We start from the raw sequence: 26,919 nt of genomic DNA, 5'->3' as shown, positions 1-26,919 counted from the left end.
CGGCTCGTTCTGCACAAGTCTCCGTCGAGGTATAAATTCTCGGTATTTCTGTCTGCGTGGATAATTAGGTATATCGAGAATCGGCGATTATCCCTGTACCACGCGGACAGGATATTGACAAGTTTATGGTGCGTTAAGGCACCCGTAGCGGGTTTTCAGGGTTATCCGGAAGGCTACAACTGAATTCCGGCTTTCGGCGGGCGCGCGACTGCATTTGGGCTGAAGCGGTCGTGCATGGCCATCCAAACCGCGTAATTCGTAACAATATAATATATATAATTTGAAGTTTTTGTTTGATTGTTTGTCTGTACATGTCAATCTCCTGAAAGGTGAAAGATAGGAGGAAACCTCATAAACAAAAAATGTTGGGACGGACCTCAGGAAGGTTATAGGCTCTAAGGTTATAGGTTAAAGGTGGCTAGGTCTCTCCGCCGGGGGGGGTGTTTCCCCCTCACCAACCCCCCCCCCCCAGGCTCTGCATGCGCTAATCTCCTGAACGGTGAAAGATAGAAGGAAACTTGTGAAACAAAAATATCGGGACGGGCCCCGGGAAAGTTATAGGCCAGATGTTGAAGCCCCTCAGATGGGGGGGTTGGGGGTGGGGGTGTTTCCCCCTCACCAACACCCTTTGGCTATGACTGCCGTGGCCCAATGGGGAACTGATACTGGGCTCGCGTCAGACCTATGTACAGAAGATGAAATTCATTCAAAAAGAACCTGGGCAATGCGGAGTGCATTCAGCTAATATATATATATATATATATATATATATATATATATATATATATATATATATATATATATATATATATATATATATATATATATATATATATATATATATATATATATATATATATATATATATATATATATATATATATATATATATACATATATATATATATATATATAGATATATATATATATATATATATATATATATATATATATATATATATATATATATATATACATCTAGATATATACATATATATATATACATCTAGATATATACATATATATATATATATATATATATATATATATACATATACATCTAGATATATACATATATATATATATATATATATATATATATATATATATATATATATATATATATATATATATATATATATATATATATATATATATATATATATATATATATATATATATATATATATATTTCCAGCAGTGTGTGTGTGTGTGACCGCTGTTTTTCGATAACCACTGGTCTGATCTAATTGAAACTTTCCAGTATATTGCTGGGGACCTGAGGATGTGCCTTTTCAAGGTTTGATATTAATCGGACAAGTGCTTCTCAAGTTATGGACATTTATTTACCAAACCAATGACAAGACACGTTGATGCGGCCATTTATTTACCAAACTAATGACAGGACACATTGCTGCGTAGGCGTGGGCAATGGGGGAAAGGGCGCCTTAGTCACCGTGGCGTAGGAGTGGCAATGGTCAATGGCAGCGAATGTCATGGCAAGCAAAGACAGGGAGGTAAACTTGATTTTAATTTGTATTTTAATTAACTCTGTGTGAAAGTATCACAGCAGTTGTTACTTCAATGCAAGCGATAATTCGTGGAATGCATGTGAACATTCCGTACGGGCACGCACCACTTCCGGATAGTGATGACTGACTGTATTCTAATAATTTCTCGATTTCTTATGCGCATTTATAGATAAACACAATGCCCCAATCCAGTCGTGGTTTACGGTGAAGGAACGAGAGTGTGGTTGTTTGAAAGTTTTTTTTTTTTTTGCATTACAGGCGGGCACGCACGTACGGGCACATGGGAGCAAAGGAACGGTCTGTGTGGTTGTTGTTTCTGGCACACGGTTTGTACATATATATAAACAGGGTGTCCGTAAAAAAAATGACATCATTTCGTAGTTCAATAACATAGCTAATTCTCGTTCAAATGATCTCTAATTTTAACAAAATGTGTAAAAACTAACTAAGTTGAATGTTTAATTTTTTTCTTTTTTTTTTCAGGGTAAAGAATGACGTTCACTAGAAATAAAAAGGCATATTGTGTGTTAGAATATGCTCAAACACAGTCAAACAAGAGTGTGCACCGTGCATTTTCGAGAAAATTCAATAAAAATGCACCAACTGGAAAACAGATTTGGACATGGCACAAAAAATTCAAAGAGGAAGGCTGTCTGTGCAGGGCAAAGGGATCTGGAAGACCACCAGTAGCGGAAGATATCGTCAATCAGGTTTCGGAAACATTTGTACGAAGCCCCAGAAAGTCTGTAAGAAAAGCATCTATGGAAACCCATATTCCTTGGACGACACTTTGGCGTGTAGTAAGGAAACGCTTGCTAATGACACCCTATAAGCTGCAGCTCGTTCAAGCCTTAAACACGGATGACAGGGAAAGGCGCAAGCAATTCTGTGTCGCTATGCAAGAGAAACTTGAGATGAGGAGTTCGAAAAGCATCTTGTTTTCAGTGATGAGGCTACATTTCATACGAGTGGCAAAGTCAACAAGCATAATGTTCGCATTTGGGGGAAATAAAATCCCCATGCCACAATTGAGCACATGAGGGACTCGCCGAAAGTGAATGTGTTCTGCGCAATCTCCAAGAATCGTCTTTATGGACCGTTTTTCTTTGAGGGAAACGTGACCGGCGATGTTTATCTGAAAATGCTTCAGAACTGGTTATTTGATGAGCTCATTGCTAATGAGCATGAACACATCATTTTTCAATAGGATGGGGCTGCCCCTCACTGGAAGCTGACTGTGCGGACTTATCTCAATGAGAATCTACCAGGAGGATGGATTGGGCGTGCCAGTAATAATGACAATGTGCTGTTGAAATGGCCACCACGTTCACCCGACTTGACACTTTGTGATTTTTTTCTGTGGGGCTATTTGAAAGGACTGGTCTATATCCCCCCTCTTCCTACAAGCCTAGAGGAACTTAAGCAGAGAATCACTGAGGCGCTGGAGAAGGTTACGCAAGACATGCTACAGCGTGTTTGGCAGGAGCTGAACCACCGTTTTGACGTGTGTCATGTCACAGGCGGTGCGCGCATATTGAACATTTGTGAAGTTTTGAGAAAACGGTTATAAAATCTACATCCCTCTGAATCTCTTGTTCAAATTTTTATAAATAAATCTTTTATTGTTCAACGTGAAGCCCATTTACTTTCGTTTGCCTGGGACATGTAGTTACTTAGATATTCACGTTTCAAATGATGTCATTTTTTTAGGGACACCCTGTATATGTACATCTATATATATATATATATATATATATATATATATATATATATATATATATATATATATATATATATATATATATATATATATATATATATATATATATATATATAAATATAAATATAAATACAAACAAACATGACATAATAGTGACTGAAGCTTTTCATGCTGCACTCTTCAGGGTAAAAATCGCAGCAAGTGAAGATGGAAGTGAAGGCGTGTGCTTTATACGCAGGTCTCAATAAGGTAGATGCTCATTGGTTCAACCGTAATGACGTCACAGTTAATCCGAATGCCCATTGGTTGGCTCATCATCTTCACCTCGAGCTCCCATTGGCTGGAGCAGAGTTCGTCGATGATTGACGTTTGCAACCTCATTCTGTTGAGAGGGGGGATGGGTTTCCCCTAAGGTCCATTCACCATTTGTTACCGTACTTCCCTTGATCTTTCCATGCTGAAAGAGAAACAGAGATCATATAAATTCCTTTTGACATACCTTATTGAGACCGGCATATAAAGCACACGCCTTCACTTCCTTCTTCGATTGCTGCGATTTTTACCCTGAAGAGTGCAGCACGAAAAGCTTCGGTCACTATTATGTCATGTTTGTTTGTATCCATATTAAAATTCTGTGGTACCAAACATCTATTTACATGCATATGTGTGTGTATATATATATATATATATATATATATATATATATATATATATATATATATATATATATATATATATATATATATATATATATATATATATATATACATATACATATAGTGTTAAGAATCTACGCCCGCCTGGCGTGCGAGTGACCCTTTAGCCAATGGCGGCCGTCTCGCCCACTGGACGGACAATTCATTCGTGACTTTCTGGAACAACGCCAGAAACCAGTCACGGGTGGGTTTTCAATCCCACCACGGCCCAGTCCGTATTCTACCCGCGCGAAATAGGGTCAATCGCCGAATATCGATATACCTAAGTACCCGCGCGGGTAACCTACTGAGGGACCGTACCTCGGCAAAGGCCTGCTTGGCACGAACCACTTAAGCGGTTCGTTCCATTCTGGGATAACCGAGCGGGTATTATCGCCAGACCTCGCTGGACCCGATTGTATTTATCGGTTATTTAAAAACCAACTAATATTCCGCAATACAAGATGGCATTTCAATGGGGGAAAAAATGACGTGACGAACGGGTAACATTCACACAAGCACATTTATTATTTCTACACACATATACCAGAAAGCAATGAAAAACACTTATACAGTCAACAAAAGCAAAACACGCATGCAGTTGTTTTATGAAGACTGCGGGACGGGGACAAAGACACGGGCAAGGCGAAGCACTACAACCGTCTATAAGCAGTTATGTACAGTCACTTAACAGTTTTTACTTACAAGACACGGCGCCACAACCTGCATTCAAAAGCAAAACCCCAGGTAAAAGACCACCCCCATAGACAGGGGAGTCAGACTGGGCCTGTGGGCCTTTATAACGGGGAGCCGTGTAGACCGCAGAGGATCCGCGAGGCCGCGCAGGTTACCTTCCTCGCTGGGAGACCCACGACGCTCCTTCCCCACGGCAGTTAGCGTAACCGCGGTCCAGTCCAGGCCTGGTGGTATGGGCCTCGGCCGGCAACGCCTGAGAGGAACGAACAGGCCTTTGCTCTTTTTGAGTTGATGCTCTCTTTAAGAGCCCGTCCGTCCCTCGCGTTGCTCGGACTGTCCCGACGCCAGATCACCTCGGACCGTTCGGAGCTGGTTGGCGAGTTCTCTCCGGCTCATACACGAGCACGCAGGTCTGCGTGGCGCAGCAGGCGGGGCTGCGCTCCCAGCTCGTGTCTCCTCCTGGTGTCCGAACCTCTCCACCGACTGAACGCTCCAAGCGCCAGGCTCCAGACTTCCACGCAGCTCCTCGACCTCTCCAGACTCGCCTCCAGACCCGACTTGACTCTCTTCTAGACCCCCTCCAGACTGGTTGAACTGGCGCTTTGTGCGGCCTTTTATAGGGCTGGTGAGACGAGATCTGATCTCCGCCCTCTCACCTCCGACCTCTGACCTCTGCGCGGAAAGTGGACGTCGCGGAAATCACCGACCCTCTGGATCCGATTCTCCGAGAGCGAGCCGACGTGTTTGAAATCATCACCCTTCGACCCCCACAGGCCCCGCCCCTTTCTCTCCTGCGATCCGTTTTCCGAGACGAAGCCTCCACAGAGCGGACGTGGTAGAAATCACCAGACTTGCTCGATGAGCGAACCCCCGCGTATGCCTGCAGCGATGCTGTTCGCTGGGAACTCACCGTGGCTGGCGCAAAGATGGCGGCGTTTGGGGACGAAGGTGAGGCGATGTTTGTGGTGTGGAGATGTTGACGGTTGCTGGGGGAGTGGTGAGGATGGCGTGGTTGTTGAGAGGCAGGGGTAGTTGTGGTTGTTGTGACGCGGTTGATGAGAGTGATGTTGGTGGTTGGTCCAAAATAATGATAGTAAAGAAAAACGGCTATCTCAAAGATCACAGCCCTGTGACACGAATAAATCCCATTAAACCACGGTGGGGAAATCTAACTGAACACAGACTTATCGATCTAATTGAAGGACCTATATGGTGTTCTGCGAATTTCCACAGCCGTAACAATATATATATATATATATATATATATATATATATATATATATATATATATATATATATATATATATATATATATATATATATATATATATATATATATATCCCCCACTATATCGCGGTTCACCTATCGCGCCCCCGCTTCATCGCGGTTTTTCCCTTGGAACCTAACTAATTTTTTTCTGCGGATTCCCCCGGTATATCGCGGTAATAATATATAAAATATAAATTATTTAAGCAATAAATTATAATGCGTGGCGCTCGACCAGTCACACAACGCACGAGACAAAGTTTCGCTTGTGAACTTCGAATATTTTCTACGTTTTTTCTCCAAGCCCCACGATGCCGCCCAAACATCCTGCACCTTCTCAGGCTTCTGGCAAGGAACCGAAGCGCCAGAGGAAGGTTTATATGCACTCGATATAAATCAAACCCAATCGTGTTTATACACTGCCCAGTGTTTAATATTCACTCGTTATAAATCAAACCCAATTGTGTTTATACACCGCCCAGTGTTTAATAATCACTCCATATAAATAAAACCCAATCTTGTTTACACACCGCCCAGCGTTTAATATTCACTCGTTATAAATCAAACTCAATTGTGTTTATACACCGCCCAGTGTTTAATAATCACTCCATATAAATAAAACCCAATCGTGTTTACACACCGCCCAGCGTTTAATATTCACTCGTTATAAATCAAACCCAATCGTGTTTATACACCACCCAGCGTTTAATAATCACTCGATATAAATAAAACCCAATCGTGTTTATACACCGCCCAGCGTTTATTATGCACCCGATATAAATCAAACCCAATCGTGTTTATACACCGCGTTTATAAAAAAATAGGCATTTTTAGGGGAGGCGTCCATTCATCGCGGATTTTCACTTCTCGCGGGGGGGGGGGATTTGGAACGTAACCCCCGCGATAAATGGGGGATGACTGTATATATATATATATATATATATATATATATATATATATATATATATATATATATTGAATGTATACCCCGGTATATATTGAATACCGGTATATTTGACGATATATATATATATATATATATATATATATATATATATATATATATATATATATATATATATATATATATATATATCGAATGTATATATATATGTATACCCCGGTTAAAATAGGTGTACCATATCCCTGTGTCGTAAGAGGCGACCAGGGTTGCGTCAGGAAGGGCATCCGGCGTAAAACATGTGCCAAATCACTATGCGGATCATACGGATGATCCGCTGTGGCGACCCCTCATGGGAGCAGCCGAAAGAAGAAGAAGAAGAAGAAGATATATATATATATATATATATATATATATATATATATATATATATATATATATATATATATATATATATATATATATACATATACACATATACATATATGTCTCGGTCATTTTTTGGCTGTCTTGGACAACTATTGGTGTCTCATTTGTAGATATTTCTGAACACCCCACATAGTCGCCATTGACATCATACCACTGCGACTGTTACTGTTGAGGGCAACGTTGCTTTCCAGTCATGAAATGGAACCACCTATTGTTTCTCCCCCACTAATTTTTGCCCCTTCCTTTTCTCATCTCCCCCCCCCCCCCTTCTCTCTTTAGTTGTGTAATTTTTCTTCAACACACTCCTCCCCACCACCAAAAATATATATCTACTAGGCAGTACTGCAGCGCACAACCCCAAAAGGAACAGTGTGCATTTGATCACATGGAGTTGACAAATACACGATCATACAAAGACATCCAAAACCCTCGGGCTGCCACATAAGAGGCACTGAGTCGAGCCTCATGTTTGCATCAGCGACATAAAAAACTCCCTCTCGGGCTTCAAGCAGGTGGTACATCACCATCTCCTGTCACCCCTCCATCATTACGCACAATCCATCCCCCTCTCTCCCCTTTTCCTGCTCATTCATTCCTTTGATAATAATTATTGTTTCCAAGTGTTATCACGCTACACTACTGTCAGTTCATACCCTCCATAAAAAAGGAAGAATGCAAATCATGACCTTTGTTAGCACAGAGAGAAAGAAGCAAAGATAGAATTCGGACGAGAAAGTTGGAATTACAAGCTAAAACAAATAGAGATCCTTTGACGGCCTTATCCTTGACCACTACCCAAAAGGGACGATATGTCACGTGGATTTTTATGACTAAGATTTTTACAAAGTTCTGTTAACCATATGTGACACATTGTATCTGATCATTGAGACTTACTCTTTTTCATGGAGTGAGTAGTTTAACCTCTTTAAAATATCAGAAGGGTAGCCACGTTAAAGGGCAGAACTAGGTAACTTGATGCACCCTGACCTTAAAGGCCAAATACATGGAAAAGTTTACCAAAATGCAACTCGTAACCCCGAATAGACATTTAAATATCGATGGACATTATTTTCTTCAACTTTTTCTGGCGAAGTTTTGTAATGCCGTGATGTCTCATATTTGTCCTCTCACTATTGCCTTATAAGAGGGCTATGAAGTCCTGCTTTTTGTACACTCTGCATCTGCTCGGCTTCATCTGTCCTTCCATGTAAGGGAGACCAGTTATGGTTATGCTCACTTACCTCTGATCTCCTACAGGAAGCATGTTTCCACAACACTCACTCAATGCTTCCTCCATCATCCTCATCCTCAACGAGAGCATCATGTTGAGGAAGAATGCTGAAAACCATACCTATCAGAGGTGTCCCGAAAAAAGCAAGCGATTTTTGTTGGGGATCATTCCCTTCAGCTGGGTATTGATTGAACGGCATTTTAGTAAGCATGGGCCTTTATGTGAGCCCATAAATAGTAGCCTACCAGGTTGAATATCTTCGGTTCACAGGTGATTGGAAATGACCTGTACCAACAATGTAATTATGATTGTTTGCAAGCTTTTACTAGTTATAATTCGAGATGAGGCGGTTCATCAAAGTACCCTTCATGTAATATTGATACAAACTGCTTTTAAGCCTCACCAAAAGCCTTGCAATCTTGAGTTAGTGTTATGTTGCTGATGATGCCATGAAGGCAGAAACAAGTGTATGCTTGTAAGACGAAGCATTTTGGCCTTGGGAAAAGGTGCGCGTGTATTGTTATAACAAGCTATTCATATATTTGCTCGACCACATACTTTGAGTTTTCTCTCAGGTGCATGCATTCAGCCTTTTCACTGTTTTTATCTTCAAAATCTTTTTGGTACAAAAAGGCATTCCTCACTTGAGAAATATGTGACCCACAATGAAGCTTTAAAATGCTGACTTGAACAATCGACATTGGGGTCGTTGCTCTTAATTTATTGAGGTATCACTGTCTGCCCACCCCCCCCCCCCCCACTTCCATGCCACACCTCTCTCACTCTCTCATTCTCTCTTCTCACTCACTCACTCACTCACTCACTCTCTCTTTCACACTCTCACACTCTCTCACTCTCTCAGTCACTCTCTCTCTCTCTCACTCTCATTCAATTCTGAAATTGCTGCACTCTGGCTGCAATAAAGTGATGAACGTTTAAAGTTATTAGACACAGAAAGGTTCATGACTTGTCACACATGACCACCCTGATACTCTATCAAGAGTATGAGCCCCCATCTATGAATGGCCATGTAACGAGTAAAAATATGCTGACGTCGACAAATACCATGACAAGAAACATCAGCTGATTCGGCCTTGTGGGGTGGGGTGGGGGAGAGGGGGAGGTGGGGCAAATATATTTTTTGCCACGGCAAATAATCCCCCATCTGCAGCAGGGATTACTTTCACTGTGGCATGTGTACAGGTAAAAAGTGTAAGTCGTCTCCCCCTTGCAGGGGGGGGGAGGAGTGGGATTGTACTCCTGACTTGACCATGGGTACTACCAACGTGTATGCAAAATTTGGTGGAGATCGGCCAAGCCCTATTTTTATTCAATGATTTTCATATGTCTGCACACACGTACACATATACGGTGAATGGTCTTATTTAATGCAGCAGGATGAGCCTGAGATCAATGTAAAATAGTACAGAGGATGAACATTCTGCTTTGAGCAGTTCAGCTCCTGCCCCCTCAAGACCAACCAACCATCGACAATGCTCCAGTCAAATGTTTGATGGCATACTTAATCACTGACATGAAGCTCAAATTGCATCCAAAACAAAACTGCTCACTATCATCTCAAATAAATACACATTACATATTTCACCAGTGATCTGTGACTGCAATGTCTACGACATACCCAGTGCACTGCAGCGACTCAATCTCCCTGCTTCAGCAATACCTTCCACTCCCACAATCTCATATCATCAACTACCACAAGAACAGAGTGCTGACAACTACACCACCTTCAAGTTCTCCAAGAAGTCACACATCGTGATTTCGATCACAGCTCGATAAGAAAATTTTGGAATGTCCTATGAAGCATGGTGACAGGTGAACCATCCCACCAGGGACTGCAGCAATAAGCAGTCCCACTTATATCCCATGAGCAACGAATGCAAAAGAAAAATTGAAAGTGAGAAACTTCACGAATGAAGTGGAAACCATCATACTCACATAGGCATTCATTTGCATTTTCAGCCGTGGCACGACGCCATTGTCGGTCGTTGTAGAAGGGCAGGCACCGCTCACAATCAGTGCCAGTTGTGTTATGTTGGCAGTGACACTTCAGATGTCCCGTGTCTCCACGACCACATTCACTTGCATGGCCGTTGCACTTGCACCTGCCATGTGCAAAATGAGACAATAATGCCGATGTGGAAAATGAGGAATGAAGAACTAGTGTTGTTCACAAAGGTTAGTATGGCTGTCTTGGTTATTTATAATAATAGCATTCATTTTGTGCCGTAAAGATGCACAGGGCTGCCGAGACAGTTTCATTGGCAAGGAGTACAGTCCTGGACGGGTCATCACTCCGATGCAGGTTACACCAAATGGTTATTACCTCAGTACACCTTTTACTCATTTCACCAACCCTGGAAGGATGACAGGCTGAGTCAATCCCACCTTACAGAAAATTCAATGACTGACAGGGGCTCAAACTCAAGACTCTTAGGTCGCAAGCCAATGGCTGTCCTGGTTAGTGTTAAAGTATAGGTTTCCAACTTTCCTATGATTCAAATGGCATGGGTCACAATCCAATTGACATCATATGACAACTGATTATTTTTAATGTAAACAAAATAAGTCATAGTATTGTCCTTTTTGATGAGTATAATGGCCAAATGGTTGTCGCTGATGAAGACATAATAACCTGCCTGGTCATGAAAACTAAGTTTGTAACACCACAGATTGTAACAGTAGCCAAATGTCGGGAATGATCCAAACACACCTGTTCAGTGAGCAGCCATTATGGAACTACAGTGGTGCCCCCAGAATCCGAAATTAATTCGTTCCAGGAGGCTGTTTGGATTGCAAAAAGTTCGGATTCCAAGACTATTTTCCCAATAAGAAATAATGGAAAGTGAATTAATCCGTTCCTTGACCCCAAGAAAACCCACTTTCAAGACACTTTCAACTGAAATTACCCATGTTAAAGGTAAAATAAGATGAGTAAATGACCTAAATAACCCGAGGATTGTTAACTGTTAATCGAGGAAATAACCCGAACCCGAGAAATTCGACCAAAATAACCTAAATAACATCAGCTGCTTTTATTGCTTCTTTATTTTTCAAAATCGTACACACGGTCGATTTTGGCAGCTCGAACATGGTAGCGAGATCAGACACACGCATACCGCTCCTCATGCTTAGCGATAAGTTCTTTCTTCAACTCTATTGTCGTTCTCACGGATTTCCTCTTACTCCTATTTGCTTCACTGCTCTTCTTGGGTGCCATGGTGAATGCAAAAGGGTGATGATTGAAAAAAAAAGCACAAATCAAGGTGAAAACACGAGGTAAAGTAGCAATCGACACATGAGAGATGCTTTCACGAGTACTTCCACCGACCAATTGAATGAACAAAGTGCGAAGATGCGGGTCGAACAGGTGGGGGAGACGCACGTGAACAAACATGAACGCCACGTTGTGTTCCGTTTTTGAAAATGTGTTCGGTTTTGAGGGCAAAATTTTCTCGAAAAAATTGTTCGGATTCCAATTTGTTCAAACAATGGGGCGTTCGGATTCTGGGGGCATTATTACAAATATGCCAAACCAACATGTCATCAGCCCCACATTAATATATGTATGAGAACTGTACTTCCACAACATCTCCTCCAACAAACAAGCCTGAAAAGGCTTCAAAAAACCCATAACCTAATTAGTCATAAGCAGAATAATTCCTGGTCAAAACGTTGAATAAATGGCTATTTATCAAGTATCAAACTAGAACACGCAACAGAAGAACAAAGAAACAGAACCCAACTTAAAAGCAAAGCTGAGCGACAACATCAGGGTGGACTACCTGACATTGGTATCTGATAGAAATGATGGGCATTATTCTGCCCAGAGCCTCTCTTTCTCACTTTAATTAAAGATCACGTCTTTCAACTGACTTGACTTTTCTGTCAGAATGAGGTTTATACTCGACAGATTGCTCAGAGCTTTCTGTTCCAATATCAATTGGAGTTTCATTGACTGATGGGTTCTTCAGGAATGTCTTCTGAACGTGGTAATGTAGAAGGTGAAGAAGGTACGATCATATCAGGTTTGAGGTGGCGTCTGTTCCTTTTAAGAACTTTGTCACCAACGCATACACCATCAGAGCGAGGAATTTTATGTGTAGTGCTAAAATAGATAGCACACAACTGTTCCCAGGTTAGAGTTCTGATGACCAATTCTGACTTAACTTTTTCACCAACCTGAAGTTCAGGGAGAAGTTCAGGGAGAAGTTCAGGAGAATGTCTTCGATTGTAGTAGTAAGTGTATTTTTCCTTGGCCTTATCATCATTGCTCTTCACGATATCAGGCTCAATCTTGTTTGTGTTTGGCTGAAGATTCTGGGACATGGTTGGCATAGTTGTCTTCAATCTCCGACCCAGCATCAACTGTGCAGGGCTGAAACCTGTCGGCTCAAGAGGAGTATTCCGGTAAGACATCAACCCTGAATACGGATCGGGTTGTAGCAGGATCATTTTCGCAATGTGTACAGCCTTTTTAGCACATTAATTTGCCTGTGGATACCTTGCACTTGCAGTCACATGTTCAAAGCCATATTTTCCAGCAAATTCCGCAAACTTCATGGACGCAAATTGACTTCCATTTTCTGAGTTGAGAGTATCAAGAATGCCCCAGCGAGCAAAGGTTGACTTCATTTTATGAATGAGCATTTCACTTGTGAGAGAGGGTAAGTGTTTGAGCTCGTTGAATCTCAAGTAGTAATCCACCATGACCAGGCAGTGTTTCTTGTCAAACTCGAGGATATCAGCGATTATCCGTTCCCACAGATGAGACGGAATAGGAATAGCGATTTGAGCAGGCTGGTGCTTGATACAAGGATCACATTTACTGACATAGTCCTTGACATCCCCACTCATACCGGACCACCAAATACAATTATTGGCTCGGCGTCGACACCTCATCACACTTTGATGTCCATCATCATGAATGCTTTGAAACATGTCAGTTGGTTCATGTCAGTTGGTATGATGATTCTAGAGTCATAAAATAACAGTCCTTCGTAGAGATACAAATGGCCACAATTTTCCCAGTATGGATGTAGTATATCTGGACGGTCATCCATGTACCTTCCTTCTAGCAGTCTGGCTTCCTTCTTGGAACTATGATGCAGTAATTGGTCTTTGTTTTGATTGTATATGATTAATTATATAACTAATTATTTATTTTCCTTTTTATTACAGCATTTCAAACTCACTCATAGATGAGGTGAATTGTTATGCTAATGATCTCCACAAGGAATGGGAAGCACTGAATGACGTCCTGACAGAAATCCAGTTAGTTCGTCAGGAATTTTACAATGACCTAAATTACGACCTAAATAAAATATCACAGAATTTTCCCAATGTTTCAACGTTCTTTGAAGATTTCCTTAACGGTATCACACATAATAAAACACGATGATGTTAAATTTCAATGTTCTTTGAAGATTTACTGGAAAGGTGTTACACGTAATAAAATACAACGATGCTAAATGAGACTGCCTGTGTTTCCTGGTTTTACAGTGTCAATCACGAAGAAAGCGCAGATATGTTGCCTCTTGTTCCAAACAGTTATCAGAGGCTACCCCAAGTAATTAATTACTCATATCTCTGACTGAAGCTAATAAATGAGAGTTAGGATTTATTTATTTCTTGACAATACGATTTACTCCTACACCTCCTGAGGAATTCACATGTGCGTCATATAATATTAATACGTGTGTGTTTTAACAGGAAACACTCAGATGATTCAAGACCCCTCACTCTCTCACTCAAACAAACGTAATAAAATAAAATCTGTTCATCTTTGTTCATAATAAAATTGTCAACGACAAAAAAAGGATAAAGGAGCGGTAAAAAAGAAAGGGGGAGAGGGGGAGAGTGGTGGGAAGGTGTGCTCCCCCCAATGACCCATTGCCTCCCTCATCCCACCATTCCCCTCCCCGTGTGTATGTGTGGGGAAGGGTGGGGTGTGATGAGGGGGTGGTGGGTCAAGGGTAGGGATGATGGGGTATATGGGTGTGGTATGTGTGGGTGTGGCTTGTGTGGGATTGGCTCGTGTGGGTGGAGACAAAGAATGGGGCATGGTGAATTTTTAAATTAAATAAACGCGTTGTGGGGAACTAATAAATTAAACATTGTATTATGGATGTGGATGCAGTGTATGGATGTAGATATGATGGATGTGGTGTGTGCGTGTGGCTTGTGTTGGTGTGGCTTGCATGGGCGTGGTTTGTGTGAGCGGAGTCAAAAATGGGGTGTAGTCAATTTTTTAATTTATTATTATTATTATTTATTATGTTTGTCTTTTGTAATTCCTGTAAATAAAATGAACCTAAAACCTCTTCTCCTTTTAAATCATATAATTTGTAAGTCCAAGGAACTGTATCTATGACATCAATGATTTTAAAATCTTCATTCATCCATCGCTTAGTATAACCTTTTTTTTAAATGCGATTTCCTCCAAAATATTCTTACGACATCACCAAACTTTGGATTTCTCAGATTAATGTCTGTTTCATATATTACTTTTGTGAATGTTTCTAATGGGTTGGATTTTGTTGAGGTGTGAATCGTATCATTGTACTTATCTTCAATGTCTTGAATTAAAGATAGCCATTATTGAGAACCAAGTAGAGTGAATTTTTTACAAAGCCACTCATTCAAAGTGCAATTAAAATGCTCAATAACAACCACTTTTCCTTCATTAAAGGTACTGTATAATGTAATACTGTTATCTTTCAGAAAATTCCTAAAATTTTTGTTGTCGAGCTCTGTGCCCTCATCAGTCCACAATTTTTTTTCTTAGGTTTTCTCTTGCTTTTATTAAATATCTGTTGGAAGGTTAACATAAGAGTATTACCTGTTTTGTTTTTCAAATTAACAACCCACACATATATACTCCTCAAATCAATAACAGTTAAAGCATACTTGTACCCCTTATCATCACTGAGTTCAATCAAGTCAGCGGACCAGATATAATCAACTTCGTTGTAATAAACCTTCCTTCTTTTAAACTTTGTGATTACTGGTTTATGTAATTCATCAGCTAATTGCTCTTCAATCTTAAATGTCATCATTAGAGCCTTTAAGTTTTTTGAATTTCCAGCCCAAGTCTTAATTTAACACTTGTCATCTTCTTCACGATAAACCCATCAACCTTTTCTCTCACTGTTGGATTTTGTAACAACGGAAAATTACACAACACGAGCAGATACCCATCTACAACGGGTATGGGGGACAGGACGGATCACAATACTCGGTTATGGTAGTTTCTTTGGATGTTTTGCGCCGCATTCAACAGCTAAATTCATATTGGTGGTGTGTCTGGGTGCCCATGGTAGCGTTTGAGACCGGTCGTTTTAGATTGTTGGCCTTGACACATAGCGCCGCATGAGTAACACAAAGAATTTGACATATTCATCGTTTCTACATGACCTCCATCAACAGATTAACAACATGGCAGGATAAAAGTCATAAATGCGGAGTTGAACAAACGTCCTGAACTCATGGACTGAGTTAAGTAAAGCACGTCATCTGGGACCTGGCCGTCGGTTTGCCACCGAACTCTGCTGATTGTGACATCATCGATTCCCTCTTTGAAAATTCTATCTATATTCGATTTTTAGAATCCGCTATCACCTGCGTAAATACATGGAAAACATAACGTGACGATTTCGGAAGTATGAACAGAATATGTTCGGAGAAAAGTGTGTCAGAAGTTGTAGGCTTACACCCATTATATGATGATTATGTTATGATAATATTGTTGCGGTTCTCAGAACCGCATGCATACAACAATAGGTGTCCCAAGACAGTTGTTCCATTATTATATGTGTAGATAGTCCCTTTCCTTTTGTTTAGTGGGACAACAAGGAAGTGCGTTGCGATGATCTCACAGCTAGGGTTGCTTAAATCATTTTCTTCTTCATTTCGTCCCCACTCTTCTTTTCGTCTGATTATTCCTGAGGCAAATCAGCACGTGCGGTGCCACGGTGAGCAAATTGCTGCACAGAGCCCTCGTTCCCAGGCAAGCACTGAACCCGGCGTATGCGGCGAGCAATGTGCGCTTGGCAGTGTTGTCGACTCGAGCTCCCAATGGTCTGGGGAGGAATGCCGGTTGCATTAAAAAGGCATGCAAATAAATATCTCTTAAGGGGCTGCACGAATGGTGTTTTTCACAACACAGGAAACAAAGCCAGCACGATGCCCACGCTGCACGAAATGCGCACTGAGGCCGATAAAGACGACTGCATGCCATGTTAGGCGGGATACGAGTGTGTGGAGTAGAAGCGGCCCGTTCCTTCTCAACCTCGGTGTCCGACACATGTTGGTGTTCGCCCCACGCACACGCTAGCGGAGTCATGTGAACGCGAGTGCTGGCCACGTGCGTAATGGCGGAACCGCGCACACTGTATGGAATGTGTTCGGAAGCAGACACGTATGCCGCTCTTGAAATGTGCATGGATTTATCCATGACGATGTACCTTTGGCCCTTGCTGGCAGCAGTGGAATCTCCACGGATGGTGAATGTCTCCTCATCTCTACGGCCAGCGAAGCTGCGATCGAGCTGAGGAATGCACAGTGCGGACCACGTTGGCACGCGCGGAGCGAGCGCATTGATCGACGCTGGTGGAATGCCCGAACGGGTATGCGGGACCCTTGACCAGTCGCCCGGGCATGGCCCGGGGGTTTTTGCAGGACGATTCACGTGCCAATTTTGGTGTTGGCGATTTGTGTCATGTCGTGGGGTCAGAGCGAAATATGTTCACTGTCTGGGATGACCTTGCCAGAAACGAAGTGATGCGGTTTCCGGCCAAAGTTGGCGGGCCATGTGAGGGGTTGGGGCCAATTGGAGTGCCCGATTCAGATGATGACGTTTTGATTCGGGGTGGCCCCTCCCCCTGATCTGCGAGTCCTATAAAGGCCAGAGCAGTCGCTCTTGCTGCCTCCCTTGCCTCTGCTCTTGCCTCTCTTGTCTCTGCTCTTGCCTTTCTTACCTCTTGCTCTTTCCACACCTCTCTCCGCTCTCGCCTCACCCTCATCGACAACGCCATGACCATCTGTGTGTATATATATATATATATATATATATATATATATATATATATATATATATATATATATATATGTACAAAAAAATAAAATAAGGGTTGGGAGGTTTTAACGGGCTGCCGCCCCGTATTTTACTGATATACTCGACAATGATGAGTAACCACTAACAAATATTTGTTGGAACTATGATGAGTTTTAGTGTCAGTCATGCACATTTTTGTAAGTACCTCAGAACTCCTGAAAAAAGGGAGGAAGATTTTGGGAAACTTTGGGAAGTTTCCTCTTCTCCTCCTCTTCTCCAATGGCCTGATTTACGATCATCAATTTGGTTTCAGACCAGGTCACTCTACCCTGGATATGCTGCTTCTGCTCTCCCATCAATGGATAGAGGTCCTCAATGCCGGACATAAAATCAGAGCCATATCCCGAGACATATTGCGTGCTTTTGACACAGTCTAGCACCCTACCCTGATCACCAAACTCTCTTCTTATGGTATCCAAGGCCATCTCCGCTCATGGCTCACAGACAACCTGTGGCCCTAAATGGAGTTCTTTCATCCCCTCTTCCTGTCCAGGCTGGAGTTCCTCAAGGCAGCGTTCTGGGCCCTGTTCTTTTTCTGGTTTTCATCAATGATCTCTCCGACTCTCTGGAAAATCCTCTTTATTTCTTTGCTGATGACTCCACCCTCTGCCGTACCATCGGTCATCCCTCAGACATGCAAGCAGCAGCTTCTTCGCTCACTGTAGATCTGGGCAAAATGACAATCTGGTTCAACACGTGGAACATGTCTTTCAATCCGGACAAATCTCACAATCTCACTATGTCTCTCTGAAAGGACCGTTTGGAACCCCCCCAACCCCCATCCACTATTTCAACAATCCTCTGAAAGAAGTAGTTTCATGTTTTTGGGTCTCACTATCTGCCATGATCTTTCCTGGGAAAGCAACATTTCCAACCAGGCCTCCAAAGCCAGTCGCCGACTGGGAATCCTCCGTCGTGCAAAGTCCTTCCTCGGCCCACCTGAGCTCCTGACCACACACAAAATTTTCGTCCACAGCCTGATGGAGTCCTGCTCTCCCCTCTGGGCTGTTGCTCCTGCCTCTCACCTTTCTCAGCTTCACGCTGTGGAAACCAAGACATTTAGGATCATTGTTATCTCCCGCGGTGAGGTTGAGTTTTTGGGCCTCTCACCCACTCACTGCAGGCAGGTTGGTGCTCTTTCTGTCCTCTACCATTTCCTCACTGGTCTCGCCCCCCCCCCTCCTTGCTGTGTCTGCGATTTGTCCCCAACATATTTCCGCAGGGCGCTCAAGGTCCGCCAACAACCCCTTCCTGGTAAAACTACCAAATTGATGAATCACTGCTCACTTTCACTCCTCTTTTTTCCTGCCTTTGGAATAAACTCCCTCACTCTGTTCAATCCCATTTTTCCCTCCAGGCCTTCAAAACAGCTGTTCACCACCACCTCTTATCATCCCCCATCCAAATCCTCGATCTTTTCGACCACCATTTATCCACCCCAAACCCACCTCCTTCACATTCCCTGCTTTGCTTCCTGAAAATCCATGTAATGTCCATCTTGTATACCCCGTGTTCCCTGCCCCATCCCTCTCCCTTCCCCAGATCTCCTAATGTCTCTGTTACCCACTGTTTTGTCCTTCCCACTCCTGCCCCTCTTGTTTCATGCCCCCCTTGCTGTGCATTGTGTGTTAGCTCTCATACGAGCCTCGACAAGGTGTTCCAAAAAAAAAAAGAAAAGAAAGTAAAAAGAGAGGAAATTTGGAGAAGTTTGGTGTCATTCTGTAACTTTTTCCCTTTTTCCCCATTCACTTACATGTAAATTTTTGAGGTGCAGGAGAAACCCCAAAGTCCTACTCATGCTCTCATCACGCTCCACCTATTTTTGATTTACGAGCAAGTCATACCATGTGCCTTCTGGTTGATTGGTTTGCATTAGTTGGAACATTCGTCTGGGTGGCAGACAGATACTTTGTTCTTTGCGGATTATGCGGTTTACCGTGTGAGACGTAATCTGTGGCTGATGCTCACTATTACTGCCAGGAGGTACGATTGATATATTTCTAAATAAATATGTTGTTTTTTTAATGGAAATTAACATTGACATGTCTTGTTCTATTGTAGATGTCTCACTCGAAGCACTTTTTGAATGCCTCACCTTGTTCTGAAGGACACATTGAGGTGGGTTGAAGGACACAATGTCTCGACATTTTACTGAATTTGTTTTTGCAAAAGCTACAACCTTCTGTCCATACATGTTATTGGGATCACCACCTGCGTATGGTAGTTATTTTAAAGTTTATCTGTAACTATTTGAATGTTAAATTGTTGGAACAAATAGGTTGGGAAAACATTCTAAGTACCTGTTGATACCCCCACGTTTCTTTTGACTTTTGAACTACTGTAGTTACTCTATCGTTTCCAGATTTCTCTATCATTTCCAGTTTTGAAACATCAGACACCAAACAGAATCTCTCTACATTGCAGATGAAACAGGGTTTCATTGTGTGGCTTATTCACAGCATCTATTCTTCCCCTCACCTCACTGTCACATAGTAAAAGTCATGCAATGAATTCATTGTTTAAACAAAATTCCAAAAACAAGATCCACTTACATTCAAGTAAACTATTCGTACATTTCACCTGCACCCTACATGGGCATTAATGTGTCCTACAGATTCCTTTCTAATGATAATTGTCTTCGCTCTGGTTTTCAGCTGAGTGGCAGGGGAGCTCATTTGTAGTATGCTTGTTTCTGAGCATCTGGTTGTATAAACGCCTGGACAAATCTCCAAATTATCCTGCGGGATGATATATATATATATATATATATATATATATATATATATATATATATATATATATATATATATATATATATATATATATATATATATATATATATATATATATGTAAATATGGCACAATTTTTGCTCCTACCCTCTCTGTGTAGACAATGCACAGATTGGACCTACCTTCCCATCCATCCATTGGGACCATACTTTGTGCAGAGTGTTAGTGCTGCTTAAGCAGTCTCCTTGGCTATTGGGCACAATCCCGGACGGGTCGCCACTCTGACACAGTATACCAGCATGCTGGCACTCATTTTGCTGGCCTCAGAAGGATGACAAGCTGAGTTAATCCCACCTGTTATTAATTCAACAGCTGAGCGGGATTTTAACTGAGGACCCTCGGATGCAAAGCCCGCCACCTTAACCATTAAGCCAACCACCAGGCGTGGCTTGGAGTGCTATGTTAAAAATGACAAAACAACCATTGGAATTAATTGGTCATATGGATATCCTTCCCCACTCTCCTTTCTCCAGATGAACCACTCATTGGAATTTCTTGTTGTTTCACTGTGTGTTGCCTGTTATTCATTCATTCTTCAATGTAGTGTGACAGGATGGTGAAGAGGTAGCACACTCTCCCCTGAGATTCTGGCCTGTGTTTGATTCTCAGCCCAGCTATAAACTGTTGGATTGGTGCTTCATAGGAAGAGAGTTGCATCAATGCATCCACCATACGTGGGAACAAAATTAAGCTGGAGGACTCTTTCTAGCACTTGTTATTGATCGATGTGCAGCCTGGTGTCCTGTACGCAAGCATTAGTTTGTGGATGTTCAAGACCGCACAGTGTCTTTCCTGGAGACGAGGTGAGTTATCGTCACTACCCTGAACAAATAAAAAATTCCTGCACCAACTCAGGGTGGGCATTGCATCACTGGCACAACAGGGCACCCAGCATGTAACGATGCAACCAAGCATCTACACACGACACACAAATGAATGAATGAATTATTTATTGTCAATTTGTTGTTCTGTTGTCCACTTTCCTCTTCCCCTCCTTAATTAGCTATTCCTTCGGCCTCAGTCAATCGACAGGGTGGTCTGAAAAATCGCTTAATCCCTCCCCAGTAAAGTCTTCATTCTTAAACTCTTTTCATTATCAGGTTTTATTACGCAGTACTTACAATAATTAATCAATGTATCTGTCTGCGCGCCATCATTCTCCTTGCACAACTGAATTTGTCGCCAAGTCCTCTTAGACATCTTGTGTCGAATTTGTGGAGTCAGCTGTGCAAAAAAAAAAAAAACGGCCATCACTGACTTCAGCGCACAGTTCTTCAATCATTGATTCTATACTGGCATTGTCAACACTCTCCTTGATGAAAAAGAGTTGGCTGCAGTCGTTAGATCTAGACTATGTGGGGGCCACGGTAGAGGTGCTTTGGTTGAGAAAGTTTTCCAAACCTTGTGTGTTCCGCATGTACACAAAGTGTTCCACGAAAGCTGTCCACACTTCAGCAAATATTTGGCCTGTGTGTGCCTTTTTATGCAGCCAAACCCAATCAACCAACCGCCTTTCAACACTTTATCAACTTGTGTCTGCCACGCCATCTAACTTCCTACCAACTTCCGCATCAGTGAGTCAGTGTCGCCGCATATCACGCCTGGAGGATGGAAGGTGGAGGGAAAGGGAGTGAGGTGTGAGAAATTTAACAGGGATTAAAGTGACTCCCAGGCCTCGCTGTAGAAAAATAACTTCTGGACATGATAAGTTTCAAACAAACTCTAAGCTGACAATGTAAAGAGTCTAATGTGACTTAAACAGCCGCATTGCTCCACCAATGGGTGGATATGTCTCAGTTTTGTTGGTAAGATGAAAAATGATATTTATCGAGAAAATATGGCTGCAAAATCATTATTTCATCTTCGAGGAAAGGTAGTCTGAATTATTTAAGACAATGATTTTATAATTATCATGATTGGTGCGATCTTCTCACCAAAAACATAAAATGATTGAATGCATTAATTTGATGGTTTCCTGCATCCATATGCAGCACAAGGCTGAGGGAAAGCATCATTAGCTGAGGGTGTGGATTTGCCAATGATGCAGTGCCCCCTGCTGGTTAGTAATTTGTTCCAGGTGCCGGCGATAACTCATCTTGCCTACTTTTCGCGAAGAATGCCGTTGGATCTTTATGGTCCACCCACAGATGTTGGCAGATGGGTCTCCCATTTAACATCCATCTGAGGGATGGCACACACCCATTCATGAATCACCCTGTGTGTGAAACATTGGGATAATAGTTTATTGCTGGGTCTGGATACAAACCGAGGCTAGACAGCTTAGAGGCGAGTGTGCGTACATCTAGGCCATATTGTCAGCACATTTGATTATGTGAAGTGCCAACTTTCTCGATTCCCCACACTTCACACCAATGGTCCACCTGCACATGCAATCTGGCTCGAGAAACACCATATATTAAGAATATTTAGGGGTCATTTTCCTTAAAAAAATATTTCAAGACAGTGAAGTTGGACCAATATGGTGACAGATAAAAGAGGCCAAATGATTAATAAGCATGATCGGAAAAATGTAGCATCTTAATGTGTAACAGAATGAAGTTCTGTTTCAGTTCTTTCCTCAATGTACCAATCCTGTTCAGATTTTAAATGCATAATGGTCTCATTGTTGGACAGGAGCTACATCAGGGGTTGAAATTCAGTAGTATGACAGCAATAATCGATTTGGCAGGAGATTTTGGAACCGATTGTCACCTGTTATTTATCAGGTTTGTAAAGAGTACGGAAAACGAGTTGAGAATGTCGAATTTCACCTTCAAAAATATGCTTTTGTATGAGTATGATAATAACTTTATACTAGATTTGGAGGAGAAAAGGGGAAGGCCCTTATAATGGTCTTGGTGCCCTGGTTTATATGAAAATTTGGCCTTGGTGCCTCTATCAGATCGGATAAAAAAGTGGTCCAAATGCCTTTGATTGGCCTAAAAGCCCCAAGGCCTCTTTGCCCTTAAAATACTGAACTACAAGTTGTGCACATCAGTTATCTTGTGAGCAGACGAAGTTATACGATCAGGCCACTCTCATTTATGATAATTACCCACAAATAATGGCACCTGCTTTTGTTTATAATAATATACCATTTAATTTCCCAAAAAAACATTTTACAACATTTCTCAAAAAAACTTTTGCAAAAAGAAACTTCAAGCTTTAAGAACTGTGCGGTAACTTCACACAAGAGTCCAATTCTTATGAGCACACATCAGTGGGAAAGAAGGGAATACATAGAGGTAAGAAAAACAAATAAATAATGTATCACATCATGCAAGAATTCCTTATCAAGCATTCCAACAGAACTATTGAACTTTGTGAAGAAACTTTCAAATGTTTCACCACTTTTTATGAGATTTAACTGGAACTTGACAGAAGTGAGAGAAAACACACAGTCCCTCATCAATAAATATAATTTATTACCTTCACCACCGTAGATGGATGGAGGTTATGTTTTCACCCCTGTCTGTCTCTGGTTTTTGTTTTCTATCTGTCTGTGAGCAGGATATTTCAAAAAGTTGTGGATGGATTCTCACGAACCCTGGTGGACAGGTTGGGTATGTGACAATGCCAAATTCTTTCGAATTTTATGAAGATCTGGATCTCAATACGACCATGTTTTTTTTCACTTTTAAATGATTCTTCAAATTAAGGCCTCGGTCACATTTGCCACGGCGGCCATTGGGTCTCCAAAATCTGCGGCCACCATCAATTATACGGCGGCCGTAGTATTTCCACGGTCACACAATGTAGCAGTCACATATGTTTTTATTTTTCGGGTAGCCGCACAGCGTATTTATAAATTGTGGAGACCGAAAACGTGGGGTGCCGTACGGTCTTTGATTTGATGTAGCACGGTGACCTTCGGGCGTTCCTGCGGCGGCCATAGAATTTTCAAGGCAGATGCAAGGTGCCCGCAAGGCGACCGCAGGGGACCCTAAGGCGAACGTGCGGCCAGACGGATGGTAACGAGTGGGTATATATACCAGTTCTTTTTTTTTACTGAAATAAAAATATACCAGTATATATAACTAAATATACTATAGCTATAATATACCGTGGTGCCCCCAGAATCCGAACGCCCCATTGTTTGAACAAATTGGAATCCGAACAATTTTTTCGAGAAAATTTTGCCCAAAAAACCTAATACATTCTAAAAAACCGAACACAACGTGGCGTTCATGTTTGTTCACGTGTCTCCCCCACCTGTTCGAGCCGCATCTTCACGCTTTGTTCATTCAGTTCGTCGGTGGAAGTCCTTGTGAAAGCATCTCTCATGTGTCGATCGATACTTTAGGCCTCAGTCACATTTGCTCTACGGCGAGGATACGGCGGCCGTACGCCCTCTGAATTGACAGAAACATGCGGCGGCCGCAGAGAAACTGAGGTGGCCTCAGGGTGGCCCTACGCCGTTTGGCTATATTTTACAGGCCGTAAGGTCGCCGTGGAATTATAACGCAGAGTTATAACGTTTTCATTTCTACGTTCGCCGTAGAAATTAGACAAGCCGAAACAAAAGAACTGGTAAAAAATAAATAAATAAATAAATAGCCCATTCGTTACCGTCCGTCTGGCCGCACGTTCGGCTTTGGGCCCCCCTGCGGTCCCTCTGTGGTCCCCCTGCAGGCACCTTGCGTCTGCCTTCAAAATTCTATGGCCGTCGTAGGAACGCCCTATGGTCACCGTGGGACATCAAATCAAAGACCGTACAGCACACCCACGTTTTCGGTCTCCACAATTTATAAATACGCCGTGCTGTTACCCGAAAAATAACAAGGACAAATGTGTCGAAGAGCAGCATCCAAAACCTAAAGGTTTTGTCGGCTAAAAAAAAAAAAAAATTATTATTTTTTTCAAAAACAACAACAACAACTTCTGATATTTCGTCACGTGTCTTCATTAAGCCAATTGCGAAACCCGTCATAATGTATTTACGTATTTACGATATATCGTGTATTTACGAAATATATAATGTATTTACGAAATTACAATACGATAAATGGAATAATCTTTAAATAGTAACGTGAACTTTTCGAAACTTTAAAGTAAATGTCCGAATATATTTAAAAGTTCATGATAGACACTCTCAAAATGCACCGTATATGTGAGGATGTGTACATGTGCTCAGTATTTTAGGAGATCCGGATCTTGTATATACAAGAGCCGAGTACGAGAGATTAAGGTTTTGTCAGAAGAAGAAGAAGAAGAAGAAGAAGAAGAAGAAGAAGAAGAAGAAGAAGAAGAAGAAGAAGAAGAAGAAGAAGAAGAAGAAGAAGAAGAAGAAGAAGAAGAAGAAGAAGGAGAAGAAGAAGGAGAAGAAGAGGAGGAGAAGAAGAAGAGGAAGAAGAAGAAGAACAACAACAACAACGCCGGGCTCTCTATGCTAAAAACATATGTGACTGCTACATTGTGTGACCGTGGAAATACTGCGGCCGCTTTATAATTGCTAGTGCCCGTACATTTTGTAGACCCTCCGGCCGCCGAGCCAAATGTGACAGGCCTTACCTCGTGTTTTCACCTTCATTTGTGTTGTTTTTTTTTAATCATCTTGTGTTTTAATTAATAACAAAAAAGCAATCCAATCACGTGGTGTGACGGACTGTCGGGCAAGGATTGAATTTCACAGCAAAACCAGTTGTAATTTTTAATATCCATTATTACGTCAGCTCGATGCGTTTGTTGAAAGTGATTTTGGTTCTGGGGGCATCATGTTTGATGAGCTGCCCCGGGAGCAGCGCTCTCGCAGAGTGCGCGAGTGATCGGAATCCAGGCCGGAGCTCGAGCCTGTGTGGACCTTTGGATGTGGTGATTGCACCAGTTTACATGCAATATACCGCCACCAAAGGTCATTTACTCATCTTATTTTACCTTAAACATGGGGAATTTCAGTTTAAAGTGTCTTGAAAGTGCGTTTTCTTAGGGTCCACGAACGGATTAATTCACTCCATTATTTCTTATTGGGAAAATATTTTTGGAATCCGAACTTTTTGCAATCCGAACTTTTTGCAATCCAAACAGCCTCCTGGAACGAATTAAATAGGGATTCTGGGGGCACCACTGTGTATAGGCAAACACCTATACTCTGATCTCTAGCGGTAGCGCACGGTGGACGCACGGTCGACGCAGACTGTCACGGAGGCCGTACGTAGGTGCACAGTGGGCGTAGGGGAACCGTGCGTTGACCCTGCGTTGCCCGCAGGTAGTCACACAGACTGCAAGGCCACCGTACGGTGACCGTGTAAATAGTGCGGCCGCTGTAATTTTTTGGGGGTTGGGAAAATTCATTTTTCATTGAGAAGAGCTTACGGCAGCCGCACGAATAACGCAAGCCCACCGTATGCCCTACGTACGGTCAACGTGGAACACATCTACGTCATAGCTTGGCTTGTCGAATTGCTACGGCGAACGTAGAAATGAAAAAAAGTTATAACTCCGCGCTATAATTCCACGGCGACCCTACGGCCTGTAAAATATAGCCAAACGGCGTAGGGCCTCCCCGAGGCCACCTCAGTTTCTCT

General features: G+C 42.0%; 1 protein-coding gene and 1 long non-coding RNA gene across 3 annotated transcripts in view; one reads left to right on the top strand and one right to left on the bottom strand.

Annotated features, from left to right (window-relative positions):
• Positions 1–26,919, bottom strand: part of LOC147012966 (laminin subunit gamma-1-like) — a 253,798-nt gene that overhangs the window by 131,018 nt on the left and 95,861 nt on the right. For both annotated transcript variants that reach the window (XM_085854370.1, XM_085854369.1), the window contains exon 4: positions 10,428–10,594. In XM_085854370.1, the coding sequence (XP_085710496.1) occupies positions 10,428–10,594 (167 nt within the window). The remainder of the gene's footprint in view (positions 1–10,427; positions 10,595–26,919) is intronic.
• Positions 19,437–26,919, top strand: part of LOC147012967 (uncharacterized) — a 77,807-nt gene continuing 70,324 nt past the window's right edge. Inside the window, exon 1 of the long non-coding RNA XR_015051135.1 lies at positions 19,437–19,722. This is a non-coding gene — a long non-coding RNA (uncharacterized LOC147012967). The remainder of the gene's footprint in view (positions 19,723–26,919) is intronic.

This window comes from Eptatretus burgeri, chromosome 14, assembly GCF_056783735.1.
Source record: "Eptatretus burgeri isolate ZD-2024b chromosome 14, Ebu_testis_v1, whole genome shotgun sequence".
In the NCBI taxonomy this organism is placed as follows: domain Eukaryota; kingdom Metazoa; phylum Chordata; class Myxini; order Myxiniformes; family Myxinidae; genus Eptatretus; species Eptatretus burgeri.
The sequence above is the reverse complement of the archived record's forward strand: the minus strand, read 5'-3'. Positions and strand labels throughout refer to the sequence as shown.